Consider the following 13,331-nt stretch of genomic DNA (forward strand, 5'->3'; position numbering starts at 1 on the left):
CAGTGTATTATTTGTTGAAACTGTACTTCCGATTTGATTTGAAACTGTCTCATTGCTATCTGTTTATCAATAAAACTTTGAAAAAAAAGAACATATGTATACTGTACAGTACTGCAAAATCCCATGATATAGTGAAAAATTCACAATTAACAATTTAGATTAATATTTTTTGAAACCCCACAAAACAGTGAGTCTGGAAAGCCGAGCCGCGAAATAGCGAGGGACAGCTGTACTGGAAGATTTCTTTCCGAGGCAACATGATGTCACCCTATCAGCTCAGCACTTGTCACTCTAAGCAGGATGAGGGATGGACACTGGGTGGCCCTGTCTGCCCAGCTCACATCTGCGCTGCATGCAAATCACCACCCTTGCCGCCTGGGCTGTCTACAGAGCCAGCATCCTCACCCGCAGGGACACTCAAAAACAGTCCACAGAAGCAAAGCCAAGCACAGCGCTCACGCAACTTCTAAGGGAGGGTTACCTTATTTCAAAAATAAAATTATTTTATGAAACCTCTTAGACCCACAAGGCAATGCTGTGGGGATACAGATGAGACCCTGTTAGTGCTGAGAAATGCTGTAGTTAGATGATGAGCTTCTGAAAATGGGCTTGAAAACTTCCCCTAATTAAAAGTTTTAAATGGACATAAGTGTTCAGAGAAGGACTATTCGTAAAAGCCCAAAGTCAAGTTCAATCACTGTCTAATGGATGAATAAAGAAGTGTGGTGTATCCACTCGATGCACTATTACTTGCCCATGCAAAATATTGGTGTACTGCTGGTGCCTGGACTTGGTGAAACTTGAGAATAGAATGAGAAATGAAAGAAATCAGGGGGCCGGGCAGATGGCTCAGTGGAGTAAGCGCTTCCTGGCAAGCGCAAGGGCCTGAGTTCAATCCTCACTCAAGAAAGAAAGAAAGAAAGAAAGAAAGAAAGAAAGAAAGAAAGATCAGAAGCCAAAGACCACATATCGGATGACCTCATTTATGTTAAATGTCCAGAATAGGTTTATCTAAAGAGACAGAGAATTTAGTTATGGCTGCCAGGGACAGAGAGGTATGATGATTAAGGGGTCTATTTATTTTTTTTTAAGGCTAATTAAAATGTTCTAATACTGGGGCCAGGGAGATGGCTCAGTAGAATAAGTGCTTGCCTGGCAAGTACAGGGTCTTGAGTTCAATCCCCGGTTCTGCACAAAATAAATAAATAATAAAATGTTCTAATACTGTGATTATGGTTTCACAGCTCTGTGGATATACAGAAAGCCAGCGAATGGTACACTTTATATGGCAAATTGTACCGCACGAGAATTTTTTTATTAATAAATTTCTTTCTTTGTATTTAGTATAGGAACTACAGGGTTTCACTACACAGATTGGACTCGTAGCGATCCTCCTGTTTTCAGCCTCCCAAGTACTGGGATTACAGGCACGCTCCACCATGCCCAGTCTCAATCGCCATCTCAGCGCGCCCTGGGGACAGGCCGGCACAGCACTGCACGCTGAGATCAACCCAGTCCCTAAGTGTGCCTAAGCAGGGGCTTTAACCCGCTGAGCTGTCAGGCTGGCCCTATAGTTTCATTTTTAAGAAGAGAGAAAGAGGAACAACCATGAGGAGTCCTGGGCAGTACACTTGCAAGGGCTTCTGGGAAAGGGGGCTGGCTGGGCTCAGGGCGGGAGGGGAGCGTCCCCTCCTCTAGGACAGCCTGGCTCCTTTCCAGCCCAGCCAGGGAGCTCTAGAGACAAACCCTGTCCAAAGCTGCCTTAGCAAGGCTGTTTTCGTCTACCCTGAAAACCCCACTCCCCGCTCCTGGCGAGCAGCAGCACCCGGGTGTCCTGCACCTGCTGGGCGTCCCCTGTGTCCACCTCGAACGTGGGCCTGTCCTCTTCGCTGCCTGCTCAGACGCGCGGAGCTGATGGCCCGCAGGGATTCCCAAGCCCGGGGTCACCGATCCAGTGCCCAAGGGGATCGCCTCGAGCTCTGCCTCCCACCCCAACTTAGTGTGGGAGGGGCCTGGGGTGGGAGCGGTACAACCTTCCAGTGACCCTAGGGCCAGCCACGGTTAGGAACCGCTGACGAGTTCCTAAGGACGCTTTTTTATTTTCTTTTTTGCAGTACTGGGAACTGAACGCAGGGCCTTCGCCCCCCTCCCCCCTTTTTTTTGAGATACTAAGTCTCCAAGTTGCCCAGGAGGGGCTTAAACTTGAGTCCTCCTGCCTGTCCCTTCCCGAGTGCTAGGTCTGCAGGGCGGGCCACCACGCCCCGATCTGATGGACACTTTTTAACCAGGACAACGTGACAATTACGGCGCAGAAGCTGGCAGGCGTTGGGCAGTTTCTCCTAGAGTTGCGGGGGTGCCAGGGCACATTACAGACACGTCTGTCCTTCTGCGGGCTTCAGCACGTCAGCCTGGAGGCGCCGGGGCCTCCACTGACGGCTCTGTCCTGTCGCCCTGCTGTTGTCCTTTCAGAAGCCTAGGCTCCTACCCGACCTGTCCCCGCCTGTCCGGCTTCCACTCAGCCTCAGCCACTAGCCAGCTCCTAGAGGCCTTCCGTGACTCCACGTGCTGCCTCCACTTGTGCCTTTAGGTTTTCTAACCCAAGACAGGCGCTTTCTTGCATTAGATTATTTGGGGGCTGTCTGCAAGTTCCAGCAGGTGGGAGGCCTGGAAGGGCCAGAGCAGTTTCCTGGGGTACTGTACCTCTGAGCCTGCAGAGAGCCCAAGGTGTGCTCAGAGCTCTGGGAAGAGAAGGAAAGGATGGAAGAGGGAGGGATGGAAGGAGGGAGCTCCCATCACCCCGCACCTGGAGATGAAGAGCTCAGTTTAAAAAAGATGGGTCAGCTAAGTGCCTGCTTAGGCAGCACAGGGACTGGGGGTCGATCCCCAGCACCACAGACTGCGTGGCCCCACCCTGGGGCACACTGAGCCAGCCCCTGAGACCTGGCATGGTGGTGCATGCTTGTAATCCCAACGCTGGGGAGGCTGAAAACAGGAGGATCACTACGAGTCTGAGCTGCGTAGTGAGACAAAAAAATAAGAGACAAACTTCTGGTTATATGCAGGTCGTGTGATGATTTACGCACACAACCTGGGGTCATCCAGCAACCGCCTTAAGACAAGGGCAGTGAAAACACGTGAATCTTGTAAATTTGGTCAAAATGTGAAAGCCTTCCACCTTCCTTTGCGTCAGAGATTACCCATGACATATGTACAGACCTCAGGAAAAAAGAACCCTCTCCTCACAGCAAGCCAAGAGACCCTCAGACGTAAAGCCAACATGAGACAGACGTGAAAAATCTTTATCGGAGGACAAAAGAGCAGAAGACAGACAGACAGACAGACAGACAGACAGACAGACAGACAGACAGAGACTGTGTGTCTAAATGGGAAGGTGTCACTTCAGTCCAAGTCCCCGCAGAGGTTTCTGTGTTTAGGCACAGGGGACAAGAGCATGTTATATTGGCAGAGGAGGGGAGTGCTCCTGTGTGTGCTGTGCTCCTTCCCACAGGGCTACCACGAATAAATAGTGCGATGTGGCACAGAAATCGGCAACTCAGCCCATAGACAGGGGAGGGACCCCGCAGCAAGGCTCGTGCGGCCCTGAGCAGGGATGGAGCAGCAGCAGCAGCAGCAGCAGCAGCGTCTGAGGCCATCCCCAGTGGGGCAGCGCCTGGAAAAATGAGCACAAAATGGGGTCTCAGCCAGGCGCTGTGGTGCTCGCCTGCATTCCCAGCACTCTCAGAGACTGAGGCAGAGGATGGAAAGTTTAAGCCCAGTCTGGGCAATTTAGTGAGATCTTCTCTCAAAATAAATTAAAAATAAAAATAAATAAATGGAAAGTACTAAGATTGTAGCTCAGTGTGAAGGCTCTGGGTGCAATTCCCAGTACAGCAAAATATAAACAGATGATAGATAGATGACTGACTGATAGGTGATAGATAGGTGGTAGATAGAGAGCTAGATGATAAATACACAGGTGTAGATGTGGGTAATGGATAAACTGGATCTCTGTTGCAACCTCTCAGTGCAGTGAACTCTAGCTAGCTGACCTAATTATGAAAAGGTAACTTGAGGGGCCAGGGAGATGGCTCAGTAGAATAAGCGCTTCCCTGGCAAGCGTAAGAGACTGAGTTCAATCCCCGGTTCTGCAAAAAGAAAAGAAAAGAAAGAAGAATGAAAAAACAACTTGAAAAAATGTGAAAGGCAAAGTAGAAGCCATTGTTACAAAGACTTAAAAACACAAATTGTAAAAGACAGATACATGTGACAACATGAAATTTAAATTTTTCAGAATAAGAACCAGCCGAAATGAAATAAAAAGCTCAGCCCTGGAGCTGGGGGAGACAGAGACAATCTCGGTGGCTGCCAATTCATGTCCAGCGTAGACAAAGAACACCTAAATGAGGACGACAGCAATAAAATCAGGCAGAGGGCAGGCAGGCGAGCTGGGGGAGGAAGCAGGCGCAGACAAAAGCACAACACTTCTCCGCGCGGCAAGCAGGGCGAGAAGATTAAGCAGCAAAATCGCCGAGATAGAAAGGATTTCACAGACTGAACTACAGCTTGCAAGTTCGACAGCACCCACGGTTGATGACATCTCGAAGAAATCAGAACTCAAAAGGGGCTCGAGCATTCTGGAGTTCGATTTGGCAAGTGAAAGGCACAAACGTGCTGGTGTCTGCATGCCGACTCCGATGTGCCCATCCGCTGAGCGACAAACTGAACTGGGGCAGAGCCGTGATGGGATGTGGGGGTGCGAAGACATTTGGCAAACCTGGGACTGGCTCTTGTTCTTTCTGTTCTGTTCTGTTGAGCACGGGGTCTCACTGTGTAACCCAGGATGGCCTCAAACTCATGATAGTCCTCCTGCCTCAGCCTCCCGGATGCTGGGATTACAGGATTATGCCACCACCACACCAGACCTGGCTTTTGTTCTAATGCTAACTGAAGCTACAGATCTACACAAGTCACTTTTCCTTCAGTTTAGAATGCTGTCCCCAAATACCCTTGCCTGCCCTGGCACCATCTGAGTGCAGATTCTGCCTGCCCAGAGAGGCATCTGGCCTGGACCTCACCACCTGCCCAGCCGCCGCCCTTTCCCTGGGTCTGCACTGTCAAGGAACAGTGTGGTTAAAACACAAGAGTGCAGACTTTGGCCAGACTGGCTACAGATCCTAGCTCTGCCCAGGGTTGCTGTATTGCCTTCAATGAGGCACTGAGGTATCCCGTGACTCAGTCTCCTCCTCTGTACAATGGGGTAATGATAGTTTTTCACCTCAGAGCACTTTTTCATGGGTTAAAGGAGTGTATGTCAAAGACAGAGTGGGGCCCGCTGTAAAGGGGTGCCAGTCAGTGGTAAATCACACGGCAGTGGGGGTGACATCGAGGCTGTGTGACACAGGGCCAGGGAAGAGACCCAGACCTCCCCCAACCCCCCTACTTCTGCCGTAATTTTGAGCAGCACAGCCTGGTCCTCGATCCCACATGGTGGCTTCCTCCTAGGTGCAGCTCTTTATTACCCAGCCCATCACTGCATGGCCAAGTCGGTTTGGGGCGCTACTTATCCAGCTAAGTGAACTGAATGCATTCCAGAAAATCTTTGAATGCCAGAGAGAGAACACACCATTGACTCACCTGGACCAGGTATTTTAAGAACTTGGTCAGACCCTGTGCTGCATACCCAGCATCCCAGCACACTGGGAGGCAGAGGCAGGTGGATCTGGAGGATCAAATTCAAGCCCAGCTCAGGCCACTTAGTGACTTAGAGAGACCCTGCCTCAAAATCAAAGGGTGGGGAGTACTGGGAACAGAGCTCAGTCCAAGGTCCTGAGTTCAATTTTCAGTACCAGGCAGAGGGAGGGATAGGGAGACCTCCAGAGCTTGGTGAGGTGGGGCACACCTGTAATTCTGGCTTTCTGGAAGCCGAGACAGGAAAACCACTGTGAGTTCAAGGCCAGCCTGGGCTGTGCAGCAAGACCTTCTCTCAACAAACCAACAAACCAGAAGAAAACAAAAAAAGACTTCCATCCAGTGTCAGAGCCCCAGCACACAAGCACCCTGATGGGCTGGGGTAAGGTCCCCGCCACCAATTCCTCACGCGGAGCAGCCGGCCCTCATGCATGATTCCTCAACCCTACCATGGGGGCGAGCCCCAAGTCCAGTTGCTCCCGTGCTCCATGTCAGCCGCGCCCATCACCAGCTTCTCCCTGCCTCTCCGGCCCACACTTTCCAGTTCATCCATATCACTTCCGGTGTTCCACTAAGAGATTGGGGGAGGGTGTTCTGTCTTTCAACAGTTTCTGCTCCATGAAGGCCCAAATCCCAGCCTGGCTCCAAGCAGGGGCTCAGTCAGGAGCAAACCCCCAACCTCCAGCGCCACCCCAAGGAGCTAGGCAGCTGTATGTGCACCTGCTCTGGAGGCACAGTGTGACCGGCGCTCTCCCCTCTGGGCAGCCTTGTGGCCCCATCAGAGGTGGCATGAGGGCGTCCCTAGGCCACCCCATCCTCATTCCTATTTTCTTCTTCTCAGGGTCCCCCCTGCCGTGCCTCCAAATTCAGCCATCTTTCCAACCACCTGGGCCAGGTGAAAGATCCATTCTCGCCAAGGTTGCTTCACCTGAGTGCTTTTGCATTTTAAAGGAGACCACACAGAGCTGCCCTTAGCCCTGCTTGTGATGGTGTCCTGTGTAACTCTACAGAATCCCTTTCCCTCCCTCCGCCAGCCCGGGACATGGCTCACTGCGAGGACACAGAAGGACAGGGAATCACGGCTGCCCCGGTGCCTTAGATCCACCCAGACCTGGCTCTGTCCCCAGACACACCCTCAAATCCCTCAGGCTCTGCTCCTTACCCATCTCGATCCCGCAGATGACCAGGGCTGCGATCACAGCCCCTGCCGAGGTCCCCGCAAAGCGATGAGTCGTGTCCAGCATGCGGGGGGCCAGGTCTCGCAGGGCATCCACAGCCCCGGCCTGGTAGTAGGAGAGGAATCCACTGCCCGAGAAGGAGATGGAATGGGGGGTGTCCGGGTCCCCCTTGAACACCTGCTCCTCCATCTCCTCAGCCTCTGGGGCCGCCACTCCCCGTGGAAATGCGACCTGGCTTCCTAGCAGCCCGGCTGGAATGTGGCTGTCTCTGCCCCTTCTGCTGGGGCACCCGTGGGTGGCTCCTGCACCGCCTGGGCCTGTTAAACTCTGCAGGGAAGCAGCCTCAAAGGTTGCCTCGCAGCCGCCGGTTCCTGCCTAGGAAGAGCAGCAGGACATCAACACCCCGGGGCTCCGGGCCTCCAGGGCCCCGGCTGCTTATGGCAAGGCCGGAACTCCTCAGCCTTCCGCCCGCACTAGGCGCACCCGGGCGCACTGAGAGCTCCCAACTTGTGCCATGCCCACAGAGGCGGGCACCAGCTTGACAGCGGGCACCAGCTCGACAGGCTCCACGCATCCAGTTGCAAAACCTCTGCCCGGGCTCTGCGTGCGCCGCCCTTCCAGCCGCGCCGCTGCTGTTCCTGCTGCAAGCAGTTATAGGCCGCCTCCTCTGAGACCAGTCCCCTCCCCCAGGAGGCTGGGCTGCTGTGTGGCTCTAGCTTTCCAAGGGGACGAAGCACGACTCCCACGCCCCTCCCCTGCCTCCTGCACCCCTCCAGGCTATGCGGTGTTTGTGATGTGTTCCGTAATCACCTTTATATGTTCCTCCACACGCACAACTGTGTTTATTTGCTTGTTTATCCTCATCTTGGAGGAGGCAAAACTGCAGAGAAGTGTGGCCTCAGGGCCCACCCACCAACCTGTGCATCCCTCACCCCTGCTCCTTCCTCTGACGCCCAGTCTCTGCCCTCTCATCAACCTCCGAACCCTCCCCCTGCCCAGGAAGAACTCGACCTGAAATCTAGATCCCTCCAATGTCTGGGATGTCATATTGTCTGCTCTTTTTTCCACTGTGCCCTGAGAAACTCGAGGGGTTGATACTGAGCCCCACAGGTCAGCAGCACTGGGATCAGAGCAGAGACACATTTCCACAGATGCTTGGGCAGGGAGGTGGCACGAGGGGGCCTGGTTAATGCCACAGGCTGTCCCCCACCTACCATGGAGGAGGACCCCCTCACAGTGCCCAAAACTTCATCACAGGGCCCTGTGTTCACCACCACCCTCCCTAAGTCTCCTCTCCAAAGAGCACAGAGTGACAGGACCAGAAGCAGAAGGGAAATACCTCATCCACATCGGACACCCGACTCAGCCCAGCGAAGCGCCTCTCTCTGGGGGACATCGGTGGCATCCTCAATCCAATGCTTGTGCAGACTTCGGAGTTCCACATTGGAATCCCACAAGCAGAGACCTGCCCAGGATTCAGTTAGGAGGGAGTTTTCTGTCTTGGGTAGTTTCATGTAATTAATTTTGGAAGACAGCTTTTGATTACATGTGTACGCATATGTGCATGTGTGTGTGCCTGCTTGTGCATGTGCCATGCACACACCGTGCATGAAGAGATCTCGGGAGGAGGCTGGGGTGTCAGCCCGAGCTCAGCTTTGGAGCACCTCAACCCTCCAGACAAGCGCCACCTGTAACTCAGACACAGGCTTCTTAGGACCAGACAGGCAGATGCGAAAGAGGCTGGGCACAGCAGCCTACAGCTAAGAACTACATTGTGCTGGGCCGAGGTCTCTGCCAGGAAGCTGGAGGATCTGCAGAGCGAGGGGCTGCAGCCTGGAGGCAGCTGGAGGAGGTGGGGGCGAGGACTGCTGGGCACTGGCTTCTCAGTGAGGCAGGAGGATCGCAAGCTGAAGACCAACCTGGGCTAGTTACCAAGACTCTTTCTCAAAATAAAAAAATACAGGGCTGGTGAGATGGCTCAGTGGTCTAAAGCACCTACTTAGAACAAGCTACGCTAAGCAAAAGCACAGCGACCGCGGTTCTAATCCCCAGCACCACATGCCAGCCAGCCCCGCCCCCTGGTGGGCTGAGCTGGCCACACACACACACAAAATAAATAAATAAAAATTAAAAAAAAAATAAATAAATAAATACAAAGAACTGGGGATGTAGCTGCATGCTCCCTGAGTTCAACCTCTAGAACTACAGAAGAATAAAAAGCAGGAAGAGGGGAGGAACTCGGATGCATAGAATGAAGGCTTTGGTCAGGCAGCTGAGGCTGACTCCCAGCTCTGCTATTTACTAACCAGGGTTGGGCAGGGAGATCCTCTGTTGTGCTGGTCAGGAATAGAGCCACTGATTCCTGCACTCCACTCTGCTCCAGGGTGGTTGTAAAGGTGACAGATACTGGCTGTAAATGCCTTGCAGCTGGTGCCTCTGTCATTAGCAGAAGGTGGTAAAGTCCAGGGGACTAGAACTGATGGAGCTGGAGATAAGGTGGGGTAGCTCCTTCCAGTGTGACACACAGGGTAAACTTGGAGCCTTTTCAGGCAGGAGGGCCTGGGACAAGAGATAACACCAGCTCCGCAGGGAGGGAGGAGGGTGATGGTGGCAAGGCCAGGATTACAGCTGGCCAAGCACTAATGAGTATAACCATTGCCACTGGAGACTCTTGGCACAGGGGCCTGGCTGGATAGGCCCAGTGAGTCATGGCTGAAGCGGAGCTCAGAAATAAGAAGCACTGGGGCTGCCTTTGGCAGACTTGGGAAAGCAGGGAGGGACCCAGGGAAATCAGGCGGAGCTGGTTTTACTTTTAAAATGCCTCCAAGGCGGCAGCCTGGCATTGTCAGGGATTGCTGCAGTAGGGGGGCCAGCTGAGCAGATGGGGTGCATTGGGCTTTACGGGAGGGAAGGGTTGGCCAGGGTCTTATAGTGAAATCTGAAGCAAGACCACCTGGCCCACGTGGCTTACAGGGGCCTGTGGTCAACAGGTGCTGTGGGGTCTTCAGGGGCCACGATAGCGCCACACCACCTTGGTGTAAACAGGCGAACTGGAAGCCCACACCCCTGCAGAAGGCCTCAGAGGAGCAGTGGAGCCAGGAGCCTAAGCGCTTTTACCCCCAGAGCAGCTTCCACATCTGCCACGGGCCGACGAGCCACAGGCCTCCGGGCCAGAATCCTTGTCTCACCTTGACTAGCTCCTGACTTGGCACTTCAAGCCAGGTGGGGAGGCACACATCTGTCATCCCAGCACTCTAGGAGGCAGGAGGATTATGTGTTCAAGCCTAACCCAGGCAATTTAGCAATCTAGTGAGATCCTGTCTCAAAATTTACCGGAAGAGGAGAGGGGCAGCTTAGTCTGAAGGTCTGGGGTTTAACCCTCAGTACCACAAAATTAAAAGTTCTAGTGATGGAAGAGGAATCATTTTCCAACATTTCTGTATTTGACTTCTAAAATCCTTTCCTCTCCTTCTGAGTGGTTTTTGATTTTTTTTTTTTTAACTGAGTTGAGATTTCATATATGACTCATCAGTTCCCAAGAAAATCACACTGGAGACACTGAAATTGCTTACCACACACTTCCAAAAAGACAGCCCAAGATAAACACACAGAGGAACTGATGTCGCCACAAGTATGAGGTGCGTGTATGAAATATGCAAAGCCACCCTGGCTACTCTTGTGGAGGAAGATATCTAGACTCTGGGCTGGCTTCTCCAGGGCCAGTACCACCTCTGCCAACATTGTGAAACTTGTAAAGCTAAGAACTGATTGTTACTTGCTGCAGGAGAGTATGAAGGTCACACCATGCTCAAAATATTTAACCTGAATTTAACTGAGACTTGACTTCCCATTTCCAATAAATATAGAATATGAAGGAACAAGTTACATGCTACTGGAAACAACCAGAAGAATTGAGATTGTAGGGGGCTGGAAGAGACCACAACTGGCTCTACACAGCAGTTGCCCAGACCCACTTTTTCTCTGCTCAACTTCCCATGAAGCAGCTGGGAAGACTGGTACAGTACTTGATTTCCCATCTTCCTTTGCAGCTAAGGGTGCTTAAGAGGCCCAGTTCTAGTCAATATCTGATTTTTTTTTTAATGTATTTGGTACAGGGTCTCACTATGCAGCTTGGACTGGTAGTGATTCTCCTATCTTTAGCCTTCTCGGGGCTGGGATTACAGGCGTGCACCACCAAGCCTGGACTCGGTGACTGGCTCAGCACATCCAGGGGCATGTGGTGCTGGGGATTAAAACCCAGGTCCCTGCGCTTGCCTAAACAGGCACTTAGGCTGCTAAACTATCTCGTCAACCCTAATATCTGAATCTTAAGGTGAGAGTCAGAAATTTAAAAATATACAACTAAAGAAACTGAGAAGAAAGTCTGACCCAGTTGAGATAGGGACAGAGCTGCCAGGTTGTTCTTTTGTATGTCCTTAAAATCGTTCCTGTAGCCTTATAGTATCTTTTTTCTTAATGAAGTAGTTTGAACAGACAGTAAAATACCAAAAATAGCATAGCAAACATCCATGTTTACTAGATTGACAAATCTTAATACAAACTATTTACTATAATTTACTACTTACAAGGAATGCAAAATATTTACAAATATTTGAACACATTTTAACATTCTATGATGTTTTGGCCAAACATTTCAATTTATTTACTTATTTATTTTTTTCTTTTAAGACAAGGTTTCACTATGCAGTTCAGACTGGCCTTGAAGTCACAGCAATCCTCCTGCCTTAGCCTCCCGAAGTCTGGGATTATAGGAGTGCGCCACCACACCGGGCTCTTTGGTGTTAAAGAAATAAAACATCATAGATAGCGGTGAAACCTTTCAACTTTTTCCTAACTTCACCTTCTCCCTCCTTCCCACGGAAAACCAGGTTCCAGACTGTAAGAATATTCTTCCTCCTCCAGATTTTTTGGGTGAATTCTTTGTAGACAGTACATACTATTATTATATAAATATCTTCAATTGTCACATAAACAAACACATTGAATTTATTTACTTATTTTTGGAGATAGGGTCTTGCTCTATAGTGCAGACTGGCCTTGAACTCATAGGGATCCTCTTGCCTCAGCCTCCCAAGTGCTGGATTACAGGCCTGCCTTGCCACACGTGGCTTTTTAAATTTTAAACTTTTGGGCTGGAGAGATGGCTCAGTGGTCTAAAGCACCTACTCGGAACAAGCTTGGCAAAGCACAGGGACCGCGGTTCAATCCCCCAGCACCACATGCCAGCGAGCCGCGCCCCCTGGTGGGCTGAGCTGGCCACACACACACAATGAATAAATAAATAAATAAAATTTAAAATAAATAAATAAATTTTAAACTTTTGTACCACAGAAGACAATAAGGGTTGAAAAACAAGGCACAATGTGGAAAAGCATATATGCAGTGCATTAAATGGTACTAATAGTGGTATAAATTTTTTTATCCTTTTTTTCTGAAGTATTAGGGATTGAATCCAGGGCATTCATATGGAGCTACATCCCAGACTTTTTAACTATTTTATTTTATTTTATTTTGAGACAGTATATAGGATACTTGTTAAATTGCTAAACTGCCCAGGCTAAGCTTGAATTTTCAGGCCTTCTGCCTCAGTCTCCCAGAATGCTGGGATTACAGGCATGCACCACTGTGTCTAGCTAAGGTTTATGCATTAATCAAGATCTATTCCCTCCTACCCCAAATGGAAAACGAGTAAGAACAAGCTACTCGGAGAAAATGAAGCCCGGAACCACCAATGAACTGCTGCTTGGCCAAGCTTTCTCCTGTGGCTCTGTATAGCAGAAATGTAAGTGACAGGGACATTCAGCATTAGCCACTCTGTGGTGTCGCCCATCACCTCTGTAAATTGAAATCCTGCTGGTTCAATGGATGCAGTCGAAAGAGAGGCTTGTTAATTCCACAAAAACACTGGAAACAACATAAGTGACCATTCTAGGAGAGCAACAATCCAATGCTGAGGTCCCGTACTAGGTTACCCAAAACAGGACTATAGAAGCCCAAGCCATGGGGCTCAAGGCTGAGGCCAGGCAGCAAGTTCCAGAATAAATGGATTGTGGTGCCGAGCTGGGAGGCCGAGACCTGAGGATCTCATTCCACGCAGCCTGTGTAACATAGTGACTTAGTGAGGTCCTGTCCCAAAATGAGAAAAAAAGAAAAAGGACTAAGGACAGTAGCTCAATGCAGAGGCCATGGGCTTAATCGCCAGTATCAAAATAAAATAAATTAGCATGCTCTTCTATATAGTAGAGTCTAAATTATCTTAAATGATATAACCACCAAAGTTTTACATTTTGAATTTTAGATGAAGCCTAGGCTATTCATTCAGCTCCTGTGGAACAGCTGCAGTTTGATGGACAGTTTGGAACTATTCTGAAATCAAGGGCTGGGGAGACAGCTCAGCAGCGTAAGCGCCTGCATGGCATGCACAAGGTCCCAAGTTTGATATAT

The 13,331-nt window shown here is 50.5% G+C and overlaps 1 protein-coding gene across 1 annotated transcript in view; it reads right to left on the bottom strand.

Moving 5' to 3' along the window:
• Positions 1-7,055, bottom strand: part of Pnpla1 (patatin like phospholipase domain containing 1) — a 40,395-nt gene extending 33,340 nt beyond the window's left edge. The window contains exon 1 of the mRNA XM_023722204.1: positions 6,851-7,055. Within this exon, the coding sequence (XP_023577972.1) occupies positions 6,851-7,055 (205 nt within the window). The remainder of the gene's footprint in view (positions 1-6,850) is intronic.
• Between the last annotated feature and the right edge of the window lie 6,276 nt (positions 7,056-13,331).

Source organism: Octodon degus, unplaced genomic scaffold (genome assembly GCF_000260255.1).
Source record: "Octodon degus isolate 3935 unplaced genomic scaffold, OctDeg1.0 scaffold00005, whole genome shotgun sequence".
Taxonomy (NCBI): Eukaryota; Metazoa; Chordata; class Mammalia; order Rodentia; family Octodontidae; genus Octodon; species Octodon degus.